This window comes from Poecilia latipinna, unplaced genomic scaffold (genome assembly GCF_001443285.1).
Source record: "Poecilia latipinna isolate Pla-1442-1.1 unplaced genomic scaffold, P_latipinna-1.0 Scaffold3013, whole genome shotgun sequence".
Lineage (NCBI taxonomy): Eukaryota > Metazoa > Chordata > Actinopteri > Cyprinodontiformes > Poeciliidae > Poecilia > Poecilia latipinna.
In genome coordinates, this window is record NW_015115629.1 from 33,178 (window position 1) to 59,847 (window position 26,670).

A 26,670-nucleotide genomic window follows, 5' to 3' on the forward strand; every position below is an offset into this window, starting at 1 on the left:
CCACAAGTTAAAGAGACAAGAAAACGAGTAACACTGAGAGGCTTCAGGCAGATCTTCCTGTTGAATGAAGGACTTCCTCTGGTTCCTGGGTTATGACAGAGGGGAGAGTAGATGTGACTGCATTAGAAAGCCTGATTGTTCAGCACAAAGCAGCCAAATAATGTGGTACCAAGCAGAACCAGGTTGATGCATCGGCCATTTTAGCCTCATAGCCTTTACACAAACGTCGATAGGATCAAACCCCAAGATGCCGGTTTCTCCAGGCCTCAGCGTACGTTTAGCCAAGCCGCTGATGATCCCCCTGCAGGTCCACCTCTAACTGGAAATCCACTTAGATTCTCTATTACTTTATCTTCCTGAAGCTTCCTGGAGCCAGAACTGACCTCACCTTACCATCCAGCCAGTGTGTGAAGGCTGGATCTCAGAAGTAGCGTCTGCTTTTCATTGGTTAATTTCAGTACATTCTTATTTATTGCTATTTTTGTCAGGTTCAAGTTACCTCAGTGACAGTTGTGGGCTTTTTGCTTCGTATCTCCATCAGTAATTGGGCGAGAGGCAGAGTTCACCCCAGACCTGTCGCCGGTCCGTCACATACAGACGGATAGAAAATCATTTTCTGCTAAATCTACAACTCGTGTTTCCACAGCAGAGTGGAAATTAGGTGAGGTTGGCTGGTTGAGATCCAGCTGATAAAAAATAAAAAATTGAAAGATGCAGAAAATATTCAATATAGCATAAATCCCCAGAGAGTTGACATTTTAAAGGAGCAGAAGCATGAAAACTTTCCCCTTAGCCAGCAGTTCATAAAAGTTCTCCCATGTTCATATATCTCCATGAAACTCAGAATCCGCTACATGAACATTTCCATGAAAAGCTTCTTGCAGCAGCTCTGCAGGCTACAGGCTACTGTTGGGGTCAGCTCCCATGATGCACGGCTGCAGTCTGCCGCACCGATCAGCTTGTACCTGCAGCCGTGATGAGTAAAACAAGCAGGCTGGTGTTGCTTCTTTGTTTTCTGTCAGGGCTGCTGAGGGACTCGACAACGCCCCATCACAACAGCTATTATTCTGCTTCCGCCTCAGAAGTTTCAGCTGTTTTCCGGAGGAAAGAAACAGAATATAAAATCCTGCCTCTGTTTCTGTTCTAACTAATGAAAAGCTCAAATCAATCATTAAAGAATCTCTGTTTGTTTTCGGCTCCAAATGCAAACATCAAATAAATGTGTAGTCTTTCTCCTGGTGACGTAAACGATGAAAAACAACCAGCAATTGGCTGAGGCTGCAAAAAGACAAAGAGGAATCCGGAGCACTTTGTCATTTGAATCATTCCTTGTGCATTTTAAATTCCTGAGGGGCGAAGCAGATCCGTGATTTAGCAGCACAGTCACACGGAGCAGGATTAATTCAGACCTGTGACTATGAGCCATCTGTTAATGCACTGCAGCTAAACGCTCCATGAGTTAGACTGAATTTAAACAGGAAAACCAAACTGAAGATTTAAAACCTTAAATGTTCACATCAGTTTAGAATGTAAAAACATGAAGTTCCTGCTGCGTGTTTCATACAAGTGCAGATAAAGATATTTTTGTCTCTGAAATGGAAGAAAGAGAATATAAATGTGTAGAAAAGTATAACTTTAACCTGTAATAACCCTAAAACTGGCTAAGAAAGTCAGAAACATAAACAGAATCTAAGTAGAAAGTTTCATAATCTTTGGAGCTTCATGGTCCTGCTCTTATGCTCATTTTATTTTATTTTTTATCTCCATGTATGACTTATAGATCAAAGCATAAATTATGGTGGCCAGAAAGGGCCAACAGCAAAACGCACTGCAAACACAGAAATGATCCGAGCTTCAAAACACAAAAAACATAAAAAGGCTGAAATCTAAAAGTGCTGCAACCACAGGAAATAGAGGCAAAGGGGAAAAAAAGATGAAATACTGGAAACTTGCTCTGCAAAACAAAGTCCTCCAGACCACCAGGGGGAGTCTGGAGTAGGTAATATCACCTGAGTAAATACGCTGCTGTGTTATTGTAAAATACTGCATGTTTGAAATAGACATGCAGCATAAGACACTTTTACTTTCTTCCTCTAACTTTCTTCTGAACATCACTTCTTTGCTGAGTGTCTGGAGGTCGACTCCCTCTGGTGGTCTGGAGGACTTCTGTTTGTGGAGCGAGGTTCCAACATTTCATTCTTGCTGCTGTTTTCATTATTTACTGAATTTCCCTTTTGTTTCTGTTTTCTGTGATTGCAGTATTTTGTGTTTTCTGTTAGTTTTTGTTTGTGTGTTTTGGAGTTTGCATCATTCAGGCGTTTGCGGCTCAGTTCGATGTTTTCTGTGTGTTTGCATCCTCCAGCCTCCTTAATAAATATCCTGCCATCTTCCCTTTCCTAACTGATTGGCAGTTTTTTTGCAGTGTGACCTCTAATTCACTTCCACTATATTCCAGCTCTTGTCTTTCCAACCTGGCATTAATGCTTCCTTTAAACTGTTACATCTCAGCTGTTCAACACGAATGTTTCAACCCTCACATTTCAAGGATTTCTTAGACATGACCTCCTCTAGTTCTCGAACGACGACAGTTTGTTTGAGGCTAAAGCTCCTGTCTGAGTTTGTTCTGACGCCGTCTCTTTGATGAAGAGCGATTCTTTCGGGCTTCTTCTCCTCCCACTCAGGATTTTCTGAGTCTCTGCGGCGTCTTATTGTTTATTTTCATCCATCAAGTAAATTCAGGATTTCACTGAAGGAACTTGATGTATGTTGGCGTTTCAGGGTAATGGCTGCACCGGCAGCCTGTCAAGTTGCTCATTTTTATTGTTTGTTAATGTTTTTATATCATTTTATTAGCAAAACAACAGATTGGTAATGCACTCTTTTTATTTTACATATTAAAACTTGAAGCTAAGAGTTTATGAACATTTCATGAGCTACTAGTCAACATTAACTCACTTCTGTTTATACAGAAATATGTTTGATCTATTTTCTGCAGAGACGTCTGATTGGCTGTGATGTTGGTGAAATGTGGCAGAACCATTAATCCAGATGTTTGAGACATCTGGACATTTATAACAGTTAATTATAATGTTATAAAAATTACATGAACAGATTCATTAATCTGTTCATATGAGACGAGAGCAAATAAATTAGTAGCTTATTGTTAATTTATTTTGAAAAACTAAGAAGAAACTGAAAAATGGGGTCATTTTTGACTTCCTGTGTTGAACGAGTTAAAAATTATGGATTTATTAATATTTTTCAAAAATCACATTATAATCCATCGCTTCAAACTCTGTGACTCTAAGTTGAATTAAACAGAAATGTTTTGTATTAATTTTAGCCTGAGTGGGCTTTCGATCTGAATATGATGGATAATGTTTGTCCAGGTTTCTATAGCAACGAAAGAGAAAAAGTGTGTCTCACTAATCAGGTTTGACGTTTCTGTCGGTCTGTTTATTCCAAGACAAAAACCAGAATAAGGCTGAAAACAATGAAGTTTGGCTGAAGTTTTCCTGCTGCTGCTGCGTTTACAGAAATGCGCGGCGGCGGCGCTCCGTCTTCCTGCTGCAGGCAGGACGACGTCAGGTTGCCGCCATGCACAGACTCTGACCACGACACACATCTAATCAGAACACAAGCTGCTCACTCAGGACCCAGAGCCGGTCCGTTTCTGCTGCTGTAATTAGTGCCGGCACCCCCTGCTGTTTGAGTCATTAATGGAGCTGAGAGTCAGCTGCTCCTCCAGGAGCTGTTGATGTTAAATATGGAGATGGTGAGCAGCAGCTGGACACATGAATAAGATGACAGCTGGTGTCTTCCACACTGAGCTCCTTCAGGAAAAACTAAACCTCTAAATTAATGTCCAAGAAAAACCAGTGGCTTATCGGAGAACCCCACAGCTGTGTGCTCGAGTCCCAGAGGATCTCGAGTCCCAGAGGATCTATTTCTGCCTATTTCTGCCGTTTATCTGAATCTGTTTTACTGATCAGAATAAAACTGTGACTGCTTCCCTAGGTGTAAACCTCCCAAACTGGAACCAGATCATTTTTAGCTCAGAGTTTCTCCTCTCTGAGTTAGTTCAGACTCTAAGTGCAGAAACACTTAGCAAGCAAACAATATGGCTGAACACACAATACAAATGAACAAATCCATGAATAAGTTTCTCCAGTACAATAAATTACTTTTTGCAGCAGATGTCAATGTCAAATTTATTTATGTAGCACTTTAAAAACAGGTTTTAAAACTGATAATAAAATAAGTTGATAAAAAGAATCAGGTGGATCAGATGGATCCCTGCTCCAGCTCACCTGAATCGATTAAAGTCTCGAGGCAGGATGACGTTAATGAAGGAGTTCTGCCGTCTGATTCAGATGTCGGGTCGGGCCGTCCAGCTTAGCTGCTTAATCAAATTTTATCTGAATTTCTTGAATCAGTTGATGATAAAAATCTCCATCGGTCTTTCTTTGACCAGTTTTGTTTTTCAATCAGCTCCGTGTTTTTCCCCATAAAGGATCACCAGGTCGCTACAAGCTGCAGACATTTTGTGTCCAAATGAAGCAGAGGTGAAAAACATTCACAAACCTTTGTCACGTTTTACATCCTGTTTTTTTTCCACTTTGGAGGATTTAATGTCCCCCAACATGAAGCAGTGTTCTGAAGCTTTTTAATGCACTCTGACATTTTTAATGTTCTCTTCAATGCATCAGATTAATTGTTTAAAAGTGCACAGAGGAAGCTGGAGCTCCTCCAGCAGCTGCGACGCAGCGTCTGAGAGCTGAGTGGTCTGGCTTCGCTCAGAGACCTCAGCAGGTCCTGAGCTTCACCTGCGGCTCCTCTCAGCCTTTCAGCTGGAAATCCTCCTTCATTAACCGGAAGCTGGAGTTCAGCTGCGCACATTGTGAAACCAACCAACCGTATAAAGTTTGTGCCCTTTTTCAGAAACTGTCATATTTGCAGTTGGGAATAATTGCTGTGGTTCTGGCATGAGGAGAATGTAATGCGGTTTAACCTTGCAGTCCCACAGACTCTGGTGATAAATGAATCAGTCCTTGGACGGACGATGAAAGATGCCAAAGTGTCTCAGTGGAGTTTCTACACAGTAAATATTACAGAGTTTCAGGATTTTACAGGTTCACTTTGAGAAACAAAAGAAAGTTTCACTGCTTCCTGAGGTAAACCAGATCATGTTGCTTGAAATGTACAAATGTAACAGAGCCGAGAAACGACTGAATAAAGTGACTGAGATGAATGAACAGCCATCAGTTACCAAAGGACAGATTAGCAGATTAGTTGGAATATGAAACCTGACAGATCGTTTTCAGCTTGATGAAGTCTATCTGAAAAAAGACAAACCACTTCATACTGTAAAGAACCACTTGACATATTTTCTAGTCTGACATGACAATAATAAGCTGCTGATATTTCTTCCCTTCTTTAAAACCTAAAGGAGACGACTGAAGAATCGGGTTTGAACTTGAAATGTCTAAGCTTTATTTCCAAACCACAAATTCTTGTCAGTTTTGTAAACTTTCAGTCGCATAATGTTCATCATCTGTGTTGAATTATTGGTTATCGACTGTTAATAATTATGAAAATAATTGTGTTTATATTTCTGCTGTTGTTTTGAAGTGAGTGAAGAGCGTTTAGAGTCTACTGTACTCAGGTTCTCTGCTTTTCTGAGGAACAAAAATAAAACAGACAGTAGAGAGAATATAAATACGGTAGCTAAGAGCGTCGTACAGCATGTAAATGATATTTTACATACATTAGTGCTCGAGGGTAGTAGCCTTTCAGTTAGCATTAGCATCCGCTAAATACAGTGTTGGTGTAGATCTTTAGTGTTAACAGAACTAATGTTTATGATTAGTGAAGCTGTCTTCATAATGCACAAGAAGCTGCCATGTGATTGGCTGTCTGTGCTAACGAGCTTTTTAAACGTGTAAGATGAGTTCTGCTGACATGCAGCGGGTCAGCCATCTTTAAATCAAAATAAAACGTCGCCAACCAGACGAGCTCTGCAGAAACAAAGTGTTGGTTTGAGTCGTGCACCTGCAGACTTCCTGTCCACCCCGTCTTCACGCTCCTCTCCATTCCTCTCTTCATCATCCTCATCATCCTCCCTCCTGACCCTCTTTTATCTGTCAGAAGAAGCCATTTCCTACCATTAGAATCCATCTCTCCAAATAGCAGACTTCTTCTTTGTTCTCTTATCACAACTCTTTGTGTTGACACTTTAGTGGCAGAAAGCTGTGAGAAAAATCGATGGCACATACAAAGGTGGGAAGAAATGTTTCTTTCCCTTTTTCCTGCCAGGTCGCCGTCTTTCATCAACAGCAAGGACTTTCATTTCTGTGTATCAGGTTGGTGTGACCCCTGACTTTGTATTTTGGTGAAGAAAGAATCTGTTTTCAGATGTGATACAGTTGTGGAAAATAGCCGGGTAAATATCCAAACATCAACCTTTTCTCAGTATTTTCTAGTGAGGTCACTGACGGGATTTTACACCAAACACCAACATAAACCAAGAAAAACCAAAGAATACAAACTAGTTGTTCTCCTGGCTGTAAGTGACAAAAAGCTTTGGGCTTCCAGCTGTAATCAGTTCAGAGAAAACTTCAGCTCAACAGGGCATCACTGTCCCTGATATTGATGGGAAGTGATTTAGCTTCAGTTAGCCAGTCCAGTCCGTGTTAATTATCCATTAGGCCTGTGTCCTCATCAAGGACCTTCAGCCCAGTCAGGAGCCACTGAGAGCTCGTTAGGGGCCTTTAGCCTCGTTAGGGGCCCACTGGAGACCACCAGGGTCAGAAACACAGCTGGGTGAGTAGCAGATCTGGAAATGAGTTTGCTGTTAGGCTGATGTTATGGGCTTTCAGATGGATGATGCCGGACAGAAGTGGTTTGGAGGAGGAGGAGCTGCAGCTCAACGCCAAACAGGAAGCTGGAAAATGGTGATTTAAAACGTGAGGCTGGTCACCTACAGGAGCAGTGAGTCAGCACATTTTATGCTAAATTCACATTCTGCACATTTTTGTACTTCCATTTGGGTTTCTACTGATTCTAAAAACAGTTAAAGTGCTTAAATAAATCACTCTGCTGGTTTTTTTAAATAAGTTTATGGTTTTTTGGTGTCTGGAAAATGAGCTTTTCAAATGTAATGTCACAAATCAGCAGGCACTGTCCCGTTACCTAGCAACCTCAGCAATGGCTGCTGGAAATGACAACTTAACATCCTGAAACCACTTGATGCATTTTGTTGGTCGTGCAGGAGGCTCCACTTTTGCTTTTCAAAGATATACAGTTGTATAATTGCACATCTATCTGCAGCCATTTTCACATAGTGTAAATGTTGAGTTGGGGGCGTGGCCAGCAGCAGCTTATTTCTTTTAAAGCTGAAACAGCTGAAAATAGGCAGAACTGAGCAGAATAAAAGAATGAACATGTTTTCTATAATCCACAGAGATACCATAAACTGTTCAAGGAATCATAACAGGTCACCTTTAACTTCCAGTTGGACATTTTTAAAAAGAAGATGTAGGAAAATAATGACTCTCATCCTTCCAGAACTTTAAACAAATAATTTAAGCAATTAGCCAGAGTGACTCTTTAAGAGCAGACCTTCTGACAGCTCTGTGAAATGTTCTACTGAGGTGATAAACTGTAAGAGTAGTTAATGATGAAGTCATTAACTGAGGGAGAAAGGATTTATTTTCTCAGGTTTTAGTCTGTAAAGGTGTGAAATAGTCATTTCTACCTCCGGTTTGGGGATCCTTACACCTCTGAGCTTTTATGCTTCATGTAGGAATCCGTTCACAACGATGTGAGCGGTTGTGTTTAAGATGAAGGAGGATGTTAAAGCTGCCAGGAGAACCGCTTCCTGAAAGCTCATTAATGAGACGGATTGTTAGCTCAGTTTTCCTGCTTTCACACTCTGCTGGTTTACTCACATCTACATAGTCAGAGCTGCTGCTGCAGGACCTGCAGCTCAGGTTTAATGTACATCACTGGGAAGGTTGGTGTCTGCACCTTGTTAGTGTGCTATAAAGAAGAAGCTCTGCTCCCAGCCGGAGAAGGACAGAACATTTCTCTGGACCTGAGCTGGTCCTCACACACCGACGCTGTTTGGACTTTTCCCTTCAGCTCGGCTGCAGAGCCGCAGTTTGTAAAAACCAGACAGTTTTTCCCTCAGGCTCTCTGATGAACACAATGAACGCCTCCCAGCCTGCCAGCTACTCTGCTGGGAAGCAAAATCAGCATATTTGCACAACCACAACCTGCCTGGTTCTCCTAAAACTGACTGATCTTTTTCACTTTTATTATTTTACTTAATGTCTGCATGCTGTCAAATCACCTCTGCACACAACTCTGACCATTAACACTGATTCTGATTCTGCAACTCATTCCTTCCCAAGCACTCATGAAAACATTAAAACAATAAAAACTGCAACATGCTTAGCAGCATTTCTTCATTCAACTGCTGGTTGTCTGGGTGACGTCCAGAAAAACAGCTTGTATAATGTAAAAACTCAAATAAGACAGAATGGATTGGCCCTTCATTCAAGGAATATTAAAAAATGAGTAAATTCAGCTTCCAGGCTGTAGTTTAACACACTTTCCTGCAGCTTGATTTCTTACCTTATCCAGTTTATGCTGAACATGCAGTTAACAGAACCACTGATCAGCTTATCAGTGGTTCTGCATCATCACCAGGCCTTTGCTCTGAAGTTTTACATCAATTCTCATAGTTTTTATCTGACTTAGTGATCAGTACTCATAAAGATGTTATAGTGGGTAATTCTAACATCAACATAAACACTTTCAGAAGCTAAATGATGATTTAATGCTTTCTGAGATCCAATTAGCTTTACACAAAGTCTCCTACTCACTCCTGTCATTGTAAACTTGATCTCATGTTGACAAGCTGCATAATTTCTCCTCCCAACTCTTTTTAATTTACCATCTCTTTCATATTAGCATCATAAACCAAACATGACTGTATTGTATTTTAGCTGGAGTCATATTGGATGGATGAACTGCTCTCCATGGCGATGGGTTTGTTTGATATGAACGGATCTGTTTGCCATGTAAACAAATCCAGTTCAGATTTCATTGGTTGTAATTTCTGTGCACAATAAGCTGAATTCAGTCTAAATGGGCGTAAAACCAACTGAGCAGGTAATGAGATGCTGCTGAGACGCGTCATCACTTGGCTCAGACCGAACATCAACTGGAAACTGAAGAAACAACCAGAGATGAAAAGTCGGTGTCAGAATATGAACCAATTTAAATGAAACAACATTTAAACCTGCTTATTTGTACATTTTAATAAAATAAAGGGATCTTAAAACCTGCAGATGTTCTTTTGAAGGTCAAGAGGAGGATTTAACTCGACTCTGTGTTCATGAAGAGTCTGAAGTGTTCATCTGCTTTCCGATGTGACACTTAATGCCCTGACCTTTTCTGCAGACATGCATGCCAGGTCCTGTTTTCTCCACCCCAGGAGAGCTGAGAGTCATGTTTAAAAAACAGCGACAAGAAACATGCAGGAAAGTCCGTCAGTTTGAGTGAAACCCAAAACAAGCACAGTGACTCTTATTTTGTCATTTAATCTGAAATTTAAATCATCAGAAGATTTTATTTCTCTTCATTTATAAAACCTGGAGCACAGAATCAAATGTTTTTTTTATTATAGCTGCACTTATGAATAAAAGTCAATAAAATTAATTAAATAATGATTGATTCTCAATGATTGTGTCAATTGTTCATGTGTTGATTTATTTCTTCTGATGTTTTTTGTTCTTTTTTGTTGTTGGAACCATTTTATTTGTTAATATTTACTATGTATTGTTTAATATTTAATTTGATGTTGATAAAAGGAGGCTGTAAATAACCTCCCATACGTTATAACGTGCTGACTTTATAACCAACAGGTGAAAAGTTCAGTCGTAGAAAATCCAGTCAAGCTTTCTTTGCATTAATTTTCTAGCAATTCCATTCTAACTTAATTATTTATTTCTTTTTAAACCCTCCATAGCTGTAAATGTCAGAGTTTAGAAATCGAAGTAATTCATTTCTTAAAACAGATGCTGGAGTTTTGAATAATTAACACACCTGGAAACCTGAACCACTCTTCTTTTTCCCCGTGACATCATTAAAATTCAGACAAGCCTTTAGAGATTTGACATATTCAATGTTTTCCAATGAGATGCACATAAATATTGTATGTCAGCAGCACTGACTCACTGCTCCCCCTCAGCATTAATCATCTCATCGTATTAAACCTGACGCACAGCGGAGTCTGCTGGGACAAACTGGAGGGAATAAGCCATAAGTGGCCGTGAAACCGCTGCAGATTCATATTTACAGTCAGGAGTTGTGGCAGCGACAAATGTTGTGGAAAAAATAATAGATTCATAACTCAGAGTTAAAATATGTGGAAGGTTAAATCTGGTGTCTTCCTGCATGTTACATGGACTGGACCCTTTGCAGCGTGACGTCACGACGTCTCCCTGCTGGAGGCCAAAAAGCTGCTGGCTAACGGTGACTATTGTTAATATAACGCGCTAAATCTTAAACTTATGCATGACATTAAGAGAAAAAGGAACAGAGTTCTCCTACTAATTGTCAACACAAAGAGTAAAAAAGTTTAACTTTAGAGAGAAAAAGTAGCGATGGAGAGAGAAATATGTCTACATGTTACAACCGTTGTTACATCTGTGGGTTTCGGTTCAGTTAAAAATAAAACGTGGCGACTGATCATCAGTAGAGCAGGTGTTTAAATGAGCTAATCAACCACCGCTGTGTTAGCTTAGCTAATAGCATCGGTGGCTAATCTACCACAGCCACTTATTAATAATCACAAAATAAACACCAAGCCTGAACACATAAAACTGGGCCGGACTGAATGTTCTGTTCATTGTTTGGGAAACGTTTGAGTGTTTTATGGTGTTGAATTCAGAAACATAAAGTGGCGTTGTTCTCAGTTGCTATGGCAACGAGTCTGCGTGTAGTGACACAGAGAGCGAGAAAAAATGCTTTTGAGTTCTGTAATGTGTTCTGCGTTACTTTTCCCTTTGCTGTGGCTTAATGCACTAAATGAATGAAAAAGAATCGTTTTGCCCTCCAGCGCTGTGCGCATGCGTGTAATTTCTGGCTGTAACTAATAACATCCAAGGGCTCCATAGATCTGATATATCTATCAGTGAAGGACAAGCTGGTGGAACCGCTTTGTTTGCTCTGTCTCTGTCTACAATAAAAATATGGATTATGATGTTTGGGTCAGAGGAGCAGAAGACGCTCAGATTAAATACCGAGCTGCTGTGTGAAGATCTGTCCTTCAGTCTCACAGACGCAGCTCACGGAGCTGATTAAATTAGTCACAATCAGCTTTTACTTAAATGTCTGTTCAGGAGGGACAATAAAACCTCCACAGACGCAGGACGTTTTCTCCACAGAGGATAAATCCAGCTGACTTAATGGACCGGCAGCAGGAAGTTAAACGTGGGAGGGAATGATATTTTCACGCTGGATCATTTTATTGCATCTGATGATCCGATCGGATCGGAACCGGCCGGCTGTAAATCCCCTGCTGTCTGTGGGCCGTCCCTCTGTGCTGTCAGAGTTTTAACTGATGCTCTCAGCCGCCTGTTGGGCTCATTCAACAATTCACCGGACGGACATTTACGACGCACAGAGGTTTACGCAGAGCGTGCTCGGCGCGCTGCTTCTGCTTCCACTGCGCCGTGAGAGACGTGATCTCCTGTCTGACCGTCACGTCATTACCTCTGATCACTGATTAGTCTGTCTGACTGATCATTAATAACCAATGACAGGCTCTGACGCATCAAACACTGCCTTGATTAGTAATTAACGTCCTAATTCTCTATGAAATATTTAGCTCTGGACGCCCTTTGTCTCATTTCAGCTCCTTGCTGTGAAATCGCACAAAGTCAGAGTTCCTGCTGGTTTCTAATCCAAGGTCGGCTCAGTGAGAACCAGCAGGGCGAAGAACACCACACTGACGTCCCTACAGGGGGCGCCGGTGAGCTCAGAAAACAGGGACAAAGTGAAAAGTGCATGAAAACCGTTTGGATTGTTGGTAATAAAACAATACTGAAATATAAACTCATCCACTAAACTGATGTTGGTTGACTGGAACAAAATGTCACTTGGTAAATATGAAAAGAAAAATGTGAAGGGAATTATTTTAGTAATTTGAGAATGAAACATTTTCAGCATCGAGTTTTAAACTTAAATATAATTTCAAACAGTTGCCAGGAATTTACTGCACATATTTCTGCAGCTTTAAATTTGGGAAACAGAAGAAAAACGTGGATGTAAATGGTGATAGTGGATAAAATCAGACAGAAACCACTTCCTGCTCATTTACAACAAGACAATTAGTGCTAGAGTTTGGTTTTATTCTAGTCTTGTTTCTTATTTACATAAATCAGAGATAAACAGCTCAGTGGAACCAGTAGTTAATATAAATAACTGGTTTTTGATACATTTTGACAGATTATGAGGCCGATTACATTCATATAAATAAACATATTTTCTATCTGGTGATTTAATGTGAAGCTCTTTAACATTTCCAGCTGCTGTTTGAGCCTTTTTATTTATGTATTAATTTACATATTAAAGTCATTGCTGTTCCGGTGGAAGATTTTTTTAGAAACATGTTTAATAAACAGCGCCTCCATACTTCACATAAAGCCATGCGTGACTTTTTTCCAGACGAACGGTCCCGGATCGGTTACAATAATCGACCCTGGCATCTGTGACCCACACGTCACTGTGAATGTGATTTACACACCGTGAACTCAGATAATATGATTCATTAGACGCCTCTGCTGATTTGATTCCAGATTTTCTCTGTCGTTCATTAGCGAGGCGGACGTTGATGCAGGGAGGATCGTTCGGTCAGAACAAGGTGATGACATGACGAAAGCGTTACTTAATGCTTTACTACATGATTTAAAACTAATTATTGTGATATTTCTATGTGTCATTATTGTACTTTTGTGGTTTAAATGTCATGTTGAATGTCTGTGGTGTGCCTTTTTCCTGATGTCCTTGAATGCAGCACGACTTCCATTGATTTTAAACCATAAATGAGCCAAAAGGTTCTAAGTATCCATCAGAGATCTGCAGTAAGATGGAGTTACGTAGTCAGGAGGAAAATTTGGGGGAGAAAACAATCAACCTTGGAAATGTGATAAAGAAAGGAACTGATGAAACAAAGGAGACGACTCCCTGTAGCTTTCACTGACTCCTTTCTTCTATCTATTTCAAGACTTTTATTGTGCCTTTAGTAACTCTGATAAATGACTTTTAAAGAACCTCTGAGCTTCCTGTAGGACTTCGGGGCCTCCAGGAGCTCCAGGTAGCTCTTATTCTGAATATTTTAAGCTCTGAGCTCTCTCTGTTTTACATTTGTCTGCAGTAAATGACGTGACAACAGAGGGATGCAAGTGCTTCGAGAAAAAATGGTGTTACAGGTGGCTTCAGCACAGTTTATAATTCATACCAACATAAACAGCAAACATCCAAACAGAATCAGAGGTTTTGAGTGTTTGATGCTCTGCAGCCTACAGATGCGTGTCAACGCGACGCCAGTGGGAAGACATTAGCGATGTCAAACCACCTCCTTTGACTTATCTCAAAGGAAAATTAAATGTGGTTGTAACTCGCATCATCCAAGTAACTAATCCACCTCATTTGCTTTTGCCATTTCTCTAAATCTTTGGCTATACGGTTAGAAAGCTGGTCAGAGATGTTGGAGTAGGGGATTTAATTGATGCATAAAAAAAAGAAGAAAGAAAAGGCTATAGCGACAAATCTATCAACTTCTTTTTTGTTACTGGATACTTTGGCAACATGTGAAAGCACCAATTGCTTTGCAGAAACTGAGCAGACCAGCAGTAGGCACCGCTAACTAAAACATTAGTTTGTGCAACCCTCATAAACAATAAACAACATGGAATTTAATGGAAGCTAATGCTAAAATGCTAAAATGCTAATGCGCTAAATTCAAACAGACTTCTGCCCACCATATGACAACAACAAAACATTCTATAATATATGATCCTCGGCAGTGTCTGACATGTCATTACATTCCTACATGTGTGATTTGAACTTTACGAAGTCATGCTCTGAACAGACCTTTAACTGATAGTTTCAGTTTTATATTTGTTGAGTATTGCTAACCTTGTTGCTGATAGTGTACACCAGGGGGCGTATGTCTGACTGAGATGCTTTTATGTAAAGGTCAACCAAGCTGTACTGATGGAACCACATGAAACTTCAACTGTAGTAGCCAGTCTTCAATCCAAAGAGGGCAGCACTGAGACACTTAAGAGCAAGAAGTCAACAAGTTTAAATTTATATATCAGTTTGTACAGAAACATAAATACTTTTAATGGAGTTTCTTATATGTTTCACAACATTTATGCTTAACTTTTGCCCTTACTGTGCAGATTTTTATTCTTTATTCTGTTTTTATAACTATTTTATGTTTTGTCTTTGTGTGAGTCTATTTGTTGCCATTGTGGGACAACAAAGGATATTTCTATATTTCCTATTTCTTCTATAAACACCTTAAAGTTTATACTGTTTATCTGCAAAATAAAGTTGTTTTGGGGGTTACTTAGGAGAACACAGGTTAAATGTCAAGTGAATTGGAAAGATTAAATGAGAAAGCTTATTTTCTCTAAAGCAACGTGACAAAATGACCTGAGCTGAAATGTCCCAGTCAAAGTCTAAGAAGAGCTGAACAAACCTTAATGGTGTTGCTCTTATTTCCTCCAGACCCATTAAAACATGAATCCCACCTTAGATACGCTCTGATTTATGGAGAAGCAATGAGCTGATTTATTTTGTCCTCTGACCGATCGGCCCCCAGCTGAGGAACATGAGCTCCACCTCTTCGTGGAGCCGAGCCTCCAGCCGGTGATTTGTCACCAGCAGCACTGAACTCTGTCTGCTGAGTCTGGAGGCTCAGTTTGTTCTGCTGCAGCATCACAAACACCAGAACAACGCCGGCTCTCCTGTAGAACTGATTCACTCTGTCCTCACCGTTTCTTTTGTGCCATTTTTCTCCTCATCATATCTCACATCTACAATTCTTCTCCTGATTATTATCCTGCTGTTGTTCTGCGTTATAACGCCGCCCAGAATGATGGACCTGATCACACCAATCTGTCTTCCTGACACAATATCTTTAATGCTAACAGATTATAGTGCAATCTTATTATCTGGTTAGAATAAACTCTTTTTATTAAGTTTCATGCGATAAATGCTGGTTTTTTCAGTTCAGTCAGAACAAACTGAACATCCAGTTCTTTCCACTTACAGCAGAGATTTTCTGGAAAATGTCTAAAAGCTGAACCTAAGAATTAAGTTTTATTTCTTATTTCTGCTCTGAGCTTCTGAAGATCCTCCCTGAAGGAGGCCGACAGAAAACAGAAATGTTCAGTTTGGCGTTTAGATCAACTTCAATTATTGTTTTTTTATTTTTATTTTTTCGTAAAAATAAAACTAATAAATTACACAAAACCATTACATTCATTTTCAGGCATTATAACTGTATATATTTTAATGATTCTGGCTTACATTTGATGAAAACTAAACGTTCAAATGTTACAATAATATAAAATAAGGATTATCTTAATGATATGCAATGAATATGCAATGTTTCTGTTAGATTTTTCCTTCCACCCAACTTTCCATTTATATGGACAACACTTACGTCAGCAGTCTTATGCATGTTTATGTTGTGCATAAACTGGGTTTAATTATTTTAATAATTAATGTGACTTTATCCCAGTTTTTAATTTATGTTAGACTTTGACACCATTGATTTATATTTTTACTTAAATGAACAATATAATAAAATCTCCCAGGAATGTATCAGATGTACTTAGACTCAAATAAACTGGTAAAGTATGTGAGAGATTTGCAGCAGCTGCATGAAAATCAGCCAGCAGGTTGCATTTCTTCCAGCTGCAGATTAAACTGCAGGAGAAAAACTCTGGTGAGTTTCTGAACCACTGCTCAGTGAAAACAAATAGTTTCTGGTGTAAACTTGTCTCAGCTGGAGAGAGACCAGAATCCCGGCTGAGCAGCAGAAGGAGGCGCTGCAGGAAACCAGGAGGATGAGAACCAACAGAGCCTGAACTGATTCTGATGACTACATCATGCTGCTGGAATCCAGACAGGAGAACAAACATCTTTCATTAATCTGAGCGGCAACCAGCGAGCGATCCCAGCAGAGGAACAAACATTAAAACGTAAAGAAGCTGAGTCACTTGATCATCTGTCCTGTAAATGTTTCATTCATCCAAACCTTAAATTCAGCAAAACAGAATATACTAAAGTTTTAAATTCTTTTTCAACCTTTTTGAACAGATTTAAAGAACGAAAACTCTGCAGGAGGACAATAAAAAAGCACCAGATAATGGACTGAAGATGGATTGATCCACCAGGAATCTCTGCCCACAAAACAAACACAAAGCCTTGAGAAATGTCTGTAAAGTAAAGAAGAGGAAGAAGAAGAAGAAATGTTTATGCATGGCTGTTTGGATTAAAATGGCTTCTTCAGACCAATTTCATCATTTTTTGAGTGTTTTGTTCATTTGTTGTCTCTGGGCTGAACAAGCTCAAATATACATCCTCCCTTTTTGTTGCCACCAACAAACTTAATTCTTTTCTTTTCTCCTTGTGAAACTGGTAAAGTTCAGTTAAATTCCTTGGTTTCCTTCTAAAGATGTTTAATAATCATGGAGTCGAGTCTTGGATCATCCAGATGTCTCCAAAATGACAAGAACAATGTTTGGAAGAGTCAAAGTGAGACTTTCAAACATAAAAACAACGTACCAACTGTCAAGCATGGCGGTGGCAGCATCATGCTGTGGACTGTTTCACTACTGGTGGAACTGTTGTACTGCACAACGTTACGGTGGCCAACAGGTTCCAACATGCAGCAAGCATCAAAATATCAGGAGATCCTGGAGTTTGTTTCCATCTGCCAGGACGGCTTCAGAAAACGTAACTATACAGGAAAATGACAAATTAAAGCTGCACAGACAACAAGGTGGAGGTTCCAGAGTGGCCCAGTCAAAGCCCAGACCTGTTCTCAGCTGATCCAAATCAACCTGACAGAGGTTCAGCAGGAAGAATGGAGGAAAACTGCAGAGCAGATGAGCCTGAGTGAGACCGAGCCACACCGACTGCAAACAAACACTGACCTGGAGGAAGTGAATATTTATGCAGTCACTGCTTTTGTGTTACATATTTTTATGTAATTATTATTTTGTAGAAATCACTTTCACTTTCATATTAAAAGTTTTGTTGTTGTTTTTTCAATGTTTTTGTGGGGGAAAAAGCCAGATTTTATTGTTGATGATTCGATAAAAGGGGGTGAAAACTTTTTACTGACGCTGCTCAGATGGAGTTTTGATGGCTATAAAAATGTGGATGATGTGAAACTAGAAGCGATCAAGAGCAGGAATGAAAGTCGAGTTTTGTGTTTATGACAAAAAAAGGAACAAAAATCATGAATGCTTGAATTTATTCTGGATTTTATTTTTATCCACACAGAGTCAAATTATTAATTTAATCCAGACTAAATATAGCGATGATATTTCTTTCAGTTCTTAATTAAAAGCTGATACCATTATTTACTATTTTAGGAAAGTGCAACGCTGAAGGGGCTCAAAGAGGGGAGCAAACATTTCATATCTCTGTGGGTTTCCTCTGTTAACCATCAGAACTCCTGCAGCTTTTCCTTCCAGCAGATAAAACTTGTTCCGGAGTTCACCGGGTCCTCCTACCTGTCCGCGCTGAGAACCGTGAGCGTGAACACCGACACGCCGACTGAGGTGAGCTGGATGACGGGGATGAGCTTGCACGCCGCCTCGCCGAACACCCACTCCTCCGAGAAGTACCGGAACGCGTCCACGGGCACGCAGGTGACCAGCAGGAGCAGGTCGCCCGCAGCCAGGCTGGAGATGAAGATGTTGGGCACGCTGCGCATGGCGCTGTTGGTGATGAAGATCTTCACCAGCATGATGTTCCCCAGCAGACCCACGGTGATGATGAGGATGTAGACAGAGGTCATGACGCAGCGCACCACGAAGTGCACCGTCTCCCCGCCGTCGGAGGCCCCCCACCAGCCGGGCTCCGCGGTGGAGTTGGGGGTCAACGCCTCGGGGTCTCCGGGTGGAGCCGGGGAGAGGTTGGAGAGGAACTCGTCATCCATGCTGGGGAGGAGGGGAGCTCCAGCTGCAGGAGCTGCTGCGCGTAAAACCAGCGCGGTGGTGCAGCTGGATCAGCCTGAGAGCGGAGAGAAAAGTTTGGGGCAACACTTGATCTGAGGGCTGCAGGTCTGAGCCGCAGAGTGAGCAGAGGCAGGGAGCTGAGCGCGTAAAGAGAGGCAGGAGGAGAAAGAGGAAGAGGAGGAGAAAGAGGAAGAGGAGGAGGAGGATGCACCTGTTGGAGAGCAGCCTCCCTCTCTGCTGTGCGCGCGCTTCATTCAGCTCGTCTCCCACGTGCTTCTCAATAAATCAGGAGGATGAACCACAGAAAGCCACGGGAAAAGAATCTCGTTCTTAAACTGCTGTCATGTTGGGGAGACTGGTTCATTATTTACTGCATGTTTATACTGGAACCCAGCTGTCTGCTGTGTGTGTGTGTGTGTGTGTGGGTGGGTGTGTGTGTAGTTCTCTACCAGTCCAGCTCTTTCTTGGCTTTGCTTCTTGTTGTTGCTCTATGGTTTTTTTCCAGGAATGTTCCCAGCTGGAACATTTCTGTTGCAATCTGAATTCCTTCTCGAGGTTCCAGTGATAAAAACATAATCATTATTCTTCTCTCCGAGCATTTTTATCACTAAAACAACTTTTTTCTCCTAACATTCTTGTGATAATTTTGTGATAATTGTTACTGTCATAATAATGACTTCATTCTCGTAATTTGAAAATAAAGAAATCCCAGCCTAATGCTCCGTTAAAGGGTTTAATTGCTGCAGAGCCATTAAAGATTCTCTCGTTGCCGACATTTTTTAAAGAAATATCAAAAACAGAAGATTTAGAAGTTTCCCCCATTCTTTTAAAAATAAACCAAGCTCTAGTTAGATTGGGGGAAAAATGTCTGTGAAGATCAATTTTCAAATCTTACCAGACATTCTCAGTTGGATTTAGGTCTGGACTTTGACTAGGCCATTCTAACCCATGAATCTGCTCTGATCTAAACCATGGATGTTTAGGGTGGTTGTCCTGCTGGAAGGTGAAGCTCCAGCCCAGCATCAAGTCTTCAGGGCTCCATCCATCTTTCTGTTCCAACAGCATGATGCTGCCATCACCATGTGTCATAAAGATGTTTTTTTCTCTTCAGTGTTTTATATTTATTTAGAAATTTTCATTTTGGTTTGATTTAAGCAGAGCATGTTGGATTTGTTTGCTTTTTTTACATGGCTGATGGTTTTGCTGTAGTCTCTGGTTCATATGCTGCTGCAGCTCAGAGGTGACAGAAATGCAGCCACTAGGGGCAGCGTTGTCAACCTGCTGCTTTCTGTTTGGATCCAGACATATAGCAGACAGATCAGGTTTGATTCAGGTAAAAAAAGCTTCTCTACTGTGGTTCAGCACTGCCTTTTGTCTGCCCAGCTCCTTTGTTTGCTTCCTGCTCCATTTCTCCCTTTGAATTGTCTGATGCATATTGAAGTGTGACCAAAGTCCAGCCGTGCAGAAAGCTGAATCCTTACAGAAACAGATGTAAAGGCAGCACAGTCTGTTTTCCTGAAGATGTGATTTTCCTGCTGCTGACTCTAAAGCCGCATATTAATGTGGATGTTGGGATGTTTTTGATGAATCTGGTATCTTTAGACATAAAATGTGCAAGTGATTTATTACACCTTCATGAGTCTGTATGAAGAGCCTGTGTGTGTTTTACAAATTCAGCAGGTTCTCTGTCTGCAATAATTCGCCGTGGGATTAAATGTGCAGCATGGTTTTTATCGCATGCATGTAGAGGAGAAGCTCTGCGCCATGACCAAGAATCTGTTTGGTGTCCAGAAATAATTCCCCACCTTGTGACATCTGCAGAATGTGATCAGGAGAACTTGACAACAGAGAAAACTTATTTTATTTCTCACCTTCGTCCAAGTTTTCTTGGAGATAAAGGACTCCATCTGGGAGCTTTCTGTTTCGCTGCTTAACGAGACTTTAACCGACCGAGTGGGTCTGATTCTGTCACAGATGGTTAAAGTCAGAGGTGGGACGAGTTGGATCTCTGCTGAATGTTCTTACTGATTAAAGATCCAATCTGTCAGTTCAGAAAGCTTCAAGTGTGACACCCAAGAAGTTGCTTAAAGGGGCAGTAATATGTAAACTCGACTTTTCTGAGTTGTACATTATGTTATAATGTTAATCCCTTATGAGTGAAGCATTGCCTTGATTCCTTCTAGCATGTTTGAGAAATCCTTTAATCTCCATGGCAACCATACAGCTGTGCAAAACACCTGGTTGGTTGTAGCCCCGCCTTTGAGACGCAGCTCCTCCTCTGAGCTGCAGTTTGTAAGCTACTGGGCTTCTGCCTCACAGAGCAGCGACTCAGCTCCTTCAGACTAGCCGGCAGCAATCAGCAAACAGCTGGTGGAGCTGCTGAGCTCGTTATAGGAGCTACTGCTCAGAGAAATGCTGGTGAAAACGCTGTGAGAGCAGGAGTTTTTAAAGAGACAGGAACCCAATTTTAAAACCACCAAGTTATGAAGTAAATTTTCTTTTAACTCATATTTGATATTTGAACAACTGAAGTAACATAGATACTTGATTGTGCTATATAATGTCACTATGCATGTAAACACATCACACAGCCCTGCTGCTCAAAGGCGTTTATGTTGCTGTTCCTGTTTACACTCAGTTCAGATCATCTGCAGGTTTTTCTCTCCCTGTGATTCACCAGAGTCTAGAACCTGGAGGTCAGTTTTAGCTCTTACTTCCTGTTTAAACGGAGCAGAAAGACTCAGTAGCTGCAGATTTCTGTTTCTGTTTTATTTTGAAAGTCGTGCCAGGAAGTGGCTCACCTCACCTCCATGTAACTTGACTGAGGCTCATCTGACCTGTACTGTCCAACAGCTGGGATGAAACTGGGATCTGTGTTTGGGAAAAAAGAGAGGGAATGAACAGCACTCCGCCAGGATTCCGGTTGGTGTGTGACTAACTTCTTCTACTGGTTCTGGTTCTGGTTCTGATCTGGTTCTGGTTCTTCTCTCTATCTTTGGGACCTCAGATGTGTGTGCAGTAGGAGTGTGTGTGTTTGACTCCTGATGCTGATGGACTCATGTTTCCACTTCAACAAAACCTCTGAAATAAAGTGCAGGAAGCTTTTAGTTTTTAGATCATTTGTTGAAATCTGAACTTGTTTTCAGTGAGTGAAGCTCCAGGTTTACAGAAATAAAGAATAAACCCATCAGTTGTTTCACCTAACCAGGTGTTTCCTCTGCATTGTGCTCCAGAGGAGGGCTTTTTTGCTGACAGGGTCCAGTAGGGATTAAAACGCGGGCGACCCAGGCCCCCCGCCCCTGGCTCTTTGTTGGCCCCCTGGTCCCTGTTGTGTTTTTTCCACTGAGTGGGTCAGTGTGTTTAGGGGGAGATAAAAGGCTACATGATTTCATGAGAGAGAAAGAGAGGTGGAAGAGTTCAGCTGCAGGTTTGTGGAGTCCTGGCCGCGAGGGCCCGGAGCCACCCAGAGTCACACAGGGGACGTCAGAGAGCAAATCATGTCTTTAAACTACATCAAGAACTTCTACGAAGGATGTGTGAGTAGATGAGTCAGGAGCCATTATCCTGCTGAAATCAGTCTGCTGCTGTTGACATCATGTTTGCTGTTTTCTGGTAGATGGTGGTTGTATCAGAGCGGAGCAGCTGAAGAGATGAGAAATGTTTCCTCTGAATGGCTTTTTGTTTTCAGCCATCAGAGCTCAGGGACTCTGATTATCTGGCAGACAAAAGCAGGTTCTCCTTCTTTCTAACAGCTGAGTGAAAATGCCTCAGTGTTAATCAGACCGTGATCCAACTGCTTTTATCTACGGCTTTCACCCAACTGCATGACTGAAACAGAAGAATATGTAACCAGGTACTAAAGTTAGAAGTTACAGAACACGTCACCAAATACTCAGGTATCAAAGTGAGACACCATAGCAACTGACTTCAAAGAGGTTTGTAAGCCATATTATCTAGTAAGGAGGAGAAATTCACGTTAAATGATGCGTAAGAAGAGCAGATTGGAGACCCAACAAACCAGCACCCTGCAGAGGGACTTTGAAGCTCGCTTTGGTCTGCCTTTAAATCACCACAGTGAAAAATTATAAACACAAAAATTCAAGCTGATGTTAAAATGTCTGTTTAGCTTGTTATAGCTAAACCTGATGCAAAACCTTATTCAAATTTCCTCACATTATGTTTTTTCGACCTGAGAGTCTCTGCGAATGAATTCACCACATGGTGGATTGAAGAGAAGTTAAAACACAGACAGAGTCAGATTTCAGCTGGATCATGTCAGATGTTAGCCATGTTTCCATCCAACTGTCATTTGAATTTTGAGTTAACCTTTAGAAAAGTGAAAAATGCTAATTACACATTTTTCCATCTACTGTTTTGAAGCGAATCAACCAGGCTGGCCTAATTTTGACCATCGCTGAAGTTACACACGGCTGTAATAAACAGAATGTAGAAGTTGCAAGCTAGCATGAAGCACACATAGCCAGAGTCCTCCACTACGTGCCAGAGGCTTGGAATTTAAATTCATACCTCTGGTAAGGCAGAGACCTACCAGTGGAAAGGGTGTTTATTATATCAGAACTTATTAAGTAAATGTATTTCCGTTTCCCTTTTAGCGCACTAACTCTTTTTCTATAAAAGATAAAAATCACCTGAAGCAAACATAAAAAGTTATTTTGAGTTGACGGTGACTGAAAAAGAAAGTGATGCAACGTCCTTGAATGGTTGTGGTTTCACAGGCAGGTTGGTCAGCTGAAGAGCGGTTATTACTTTAAAAGTGATCTGTGGAAATCAGACGTTTTGTATGCAAAATGGAAAAACTCACAGTTAAAGTAAATATTGTCTTAGCTCATAAATGTATGCTCAACTTTGATCATCTTGATTGTCTGTTACTGATCACTCTTCTTCTACTGCTGGGCAAAGACTGCTTCCAACAGAGACTGAGTTAGTTGATTGTGAATAAAGTAGCTAACTTACATTTATTTTTATTTCTTTCTGGGAAAGCATGGCTTTCTTTCAGGTAGCTGACTTGCAGTACATGAGCATGACTGGAGGGGGATTACTCTAAAACCCAGCACAGTCATCTGTAAAAGGACTTTAAGACAGAGGAGAGATATGAAAGATAATCTCTACAGTTTTGTAACCAGAACCTTGTGAAAAAAAAAGAGTAACCGGTCCCTTCCAAGTATGACCAGTTTTAACTCTGCCTCTGCCTCTGAGTGATCTTTGTGTGTCTGTCTGTGGTTGTGCTCCAGCTCAGGCCTCCTACTGTCATCGGCCAGTTCCACACGCTGTTCTTTGGCTCGGTTCGGATGTTCTTCCTGGGTGTTCTTGGCTTCGCGGTCTACGGGAATGAAGCTCTGCACTTCAGCTGCGACCCGGATCGACGAGAGCTCAACCTGTTCTGCTACAACCAGTTCAGACCCATAACACCTCAGGTGGGACCAAGCAGCACTATGAGTCAGAACCAGAGAAAACACCTCAGCACAAACCTCAAACACAGTACTGGTCAGATGTTCCAACTCACTCAACATTAACCTCATCTTATAGGCCTAAGTTATTTTCCAGGGTGGAATGATTATACAACATTCAACTGCTATAATTTCTTAAAGCAGAACGGTTCAAGGCGACTTTTTTTTCCTGCATGCAGGATGCAGGCAGCGCACTTTTGCTAATGCACTAGTAGCGGAGCTAATTTCTAGCTTAGTGCTTTAGCGCCTTGCTAACCTTGAAAGCATTTGCACACCTAGTTTCCACTAATTTAATGTTTCCAAATAAATTCTAAGGCACTAATTTACTTGACATTTGTGAAGTTTTGGTTATCAACTGTTTTCTACTAACTACTGAATTCTTCAAGTACCTAGTAGTTTGCATGGAGTTGACACCGCTAGCTTACACCATGGTGGGAGAACCTTTATCCCTAACACCCAGTGTTTCCTGTTTATATGTTTCTGCTCTCTGCAGGTCTTCTGGGCGCTGCAGCTGGTATCTGTCCTGGTTCCTGGAGCGTGGTTCCACCTGTACGCCGCCTGTAAGAATATAGAGCAAGAGGAAATTCTTGAACGGCCCATCTACACCGTCTTCTACATTATCTCCGTTCTGCTCCGCATCATTCTAGAAATCATCGCCTTCTGGCTACAGAGCCACCTCTTTGGTTTTCAGGTTTGTCCATTTCTGACGACTTTTAGCTCAATGTTCAATACATTAACATGTATGGCTTGTTTTGTAGAGTTGGTGCAGAAAGTTACTTGTCTTTGATAAGAATGCAACAGCTTGACTTAGATTTCGAAGGTTGTGTCTGGATGAACTGCAGGTCCTTGTGGAATAAACCAAACCCAACGTACCCACTGCCTCACACCTCTCTGCTGTCCTCAGGTTCACCCGGTCTACGTCTGTGATGCCAGCTCCTTGGAGAAGGCCTTCAATGTGACTAAGTGCATGGTACCTGAACACTTTGAAAAAACCATCTTCCTCAGTGCTATGTACACTTTCACTGTGATCACCATTCTTCTCTGCATTGCTGAGATATTCGAAATACTCTGCCGGAGACTTGGTTATCTCAGCAATCAATGACAGAAAGGTTCATGCACAAACACAGTGAGTGAAAATATCTGTCATATTTTCAAACTGTTCATGTTGGGCTCATTGTCAATGGGACTTTCATGAAGCAGAACGTTGGTGCTAGAGTCGGACCTCACCTGTGGTACGTCAGTAAGCAGCACCAGGAAATCTGGGAAGGTGCAGGCATGTCAGAGCTGGCCAGAACCAGCTGTTCTTTTGTTTGCTGCCCTTACGTATAGAATGACCATCCATTGGTGTATTTCAGAAGACGGTTCTGTACTGGTTTGGTCGAAAAGTGTTGAATGATTGGACTGGATGGCCAGAAAGTGTCAGCTTCTTAAAGCTGCTAAGATCTCATGCATTTCTTCTGATTAGTGGAGAAGGAAAGCTCGTTTTGACCCAAACTTGAAGATTTTTTTTAACTGAAGATTCACAGAGATCTGAACATTTCTTGGAGATGAACCTCAGATCTAATATTATGCTGAACAAAAGTTTGTAGGGTTGAGATGGTCACATTATATGATCTTCTTTTCACCATATACATTGATTTTTGAGCAATCTAGTGCATCTTCTCTTGAACTCAGATTACTGCTGACAGTTATTGTTTGATAAAGCTAAAACAAAAAGTCGGTGGTCCTGAAAGAAGCCCAAAGTCTCCCACCAACCCAGTGCCCCAGAAAGGCCAATAGATTGAATTAATCTCCATGAAATTCAAAGCAATCAAAATGTCTTGACCCAGACCTCGTCACTAAAAGAGATACAAGCTCAGTGTAACTTTAGTATAACAAAGTAAGAAAAAGAAGCAATAGAAAACTTGGTTGTGTTGATTTTTTTTTGAGAATATGTCAAAAATCTATCTGTGCTCATTGAGAATATTTTTCAATGAGCACAGATAGATGCTCCCCTCCCCAATACAACAAACAGTTAATAATAATTTTAATGGATGTGAACAAAACTAGATGGAAATTTGAAGTTGCTTCTGTTATGATGATCCTGAGTTTGTTTACAGCATCTGCCCTTAATCTTTGTTCACATCTGATTCTGGTCTTTTAGTCCTTAACCACTGAATTTAACATAATGTCCTCTACATACCCATTTATTTGATTTAAGCTACTTAATGCATTTTTCCTTTTGATGTCAGTGTCTGTCCTTGGATGTATGATTTAATCTTCTGTACTATTTTACTATTTTTTACTCAGACATCCATCCAACTTTTGTTATGAAGTTTTTAGCAATCTGTTTATCATCTCAGGTACAGGATTGTATAACAAGACAAAAGTGGATCAGACCAGATACCTGTTGGCTAAGTCTGCAGAGTAAACTAATCACTGTACAGTTCCTCTTCAGGGCTTCTTTCATGACCCACCCTGCATGCTACCAGTGATTGATTTCATCCATTAGTATTTTAAACCTCCATGCATTTGTATATCCATTGCATACTTCCCAGTCTAATTGCAGGAATTTCAGGAGGTTAGCTGGTAGCAGCTAGTCCAGATTAGGATGCTAACTGTGGGTGGTTGCTAGCATGCTAACCAGCAACATTTAAAACTGTAAAACATTAGGAGATGTTTTCTCATGTGGCACATGTTAAAGGTTTCAACATGTGATCATGTGTATGAAATTTCCACTACTGCATGTTTTCTGCTTTAATTCCTATTCATACTCTAGTTTGTACTCATTTTGCTAAGTGTAAAGAAACGGTAAATGCTTTCTACATCCATTTCCCACATCTCTCTTTGTACTGACATAATTTCACCCCTCAAATATGTTTTCAGTATCTTAGCTACAGGAAGGCACCTCATGACCAATGTATGCACATTAAAACTGTCTG

General features: G+C 40.9%; 2 protein-coding genes and 1 long non-coding RNA gene across 6 annotated transcripts in view; 2 read left to right on the plus strand and 1 right to left on the minus strand.

Annotated features, from left to right (window-relative positions):
• nmbr (neuromedin B receptor) overlaps positions 1 to 19,385 on the minus strand; it is a 37,294-nt gene extending 17,909 nt beyond the window's left edge. For all 3 annotated transcript variants that reach the window (XR_001422937.1, XM_015022455.1, XM_015022456.1), the window contains exon 1: positions 17,835 to 19,385. Coding sequence is in view for 2 of the 3 variants with exons in the window: in XM_015022455.1 (XP_014877941.1) it covers positions 17,835 to 18,262 (428 nt within the window). In the remaining variant the exon portion in view is untranslated. The remainder of the gene's footprint in view (positions 1 to 17,834) is intronic.
• Positions 12,866 to 16,575, plus strand: LOC106939884 (uncharacterized). Its single transcript, XR_001422938.1, has 3 exons — positions 12,866 to 12,934; positions 16,097 to 16,292; positions 16,411 to 16,575. It is a non-coding gene; the product is annotated as an uncharacterized LOC106939884 (long non-coding RNA).
• A 1,241-nt stretch (positions 19,386 to 20,626) lies between the features above and the next one.
• Positions 20,627 to 26,664, plus strand: LOC106939885 (gap junction epsilon-1 protein-like). 2 transcript variants are annotated; one of them, XM_015022457.1, is made up of 4 exons: positions 20,627 to 21,817; positions 23,534 to 23,716; positions 24,243 to 24,440; positions 24,654 to 26,664. In XM_015022457.1, exons 1-4 carry the CDS (start codon positions 21,779 to 21,781, stop codon positions 24,849 to 24,851), a joined length of 618 nt encoding a protein of 205 aa, XP_014877943.1. In that variant the 5' UTR covers positions 20,627 to 21,778; the 3' UTR covers positions 24,852 to 26,664. The 2 variants fall into 2 exon arrangements, with proteins under 2 accessions (XP_014877943.1, XP_014877944.1); XM_015022458.1 differs by having other exon boundaries at positions 20,628 to 21,207.
• Positions 26,665 to 26,670: the final 6 nt, after the last annotated feature.

Excerpts from the sequence above, each read along its gene's own strand:
- LOC106939885 (XM_015022457.1), top strand. The coding sequence starts at position 21,779 with ATGTCTTTAAACTACATCAAGAACTTCTACGAAGGATGT. Across the intron at positions 21,818-23,533 it reads AGAACTTCTACGAAGGATGT|CTCAGGCCTCCTACTGTCAT; the intron begins GTGAGTAGATGA and ends GTTGTGCTCCAG. Across the intron at positions 24,441-24,653 it reads GCCACCTCTTTGGTTTTCAG|GTTCACCCGGTCTACGTCTG; the intron begins GTTTGTCCATTT and ends TGCTGTCCTCAG.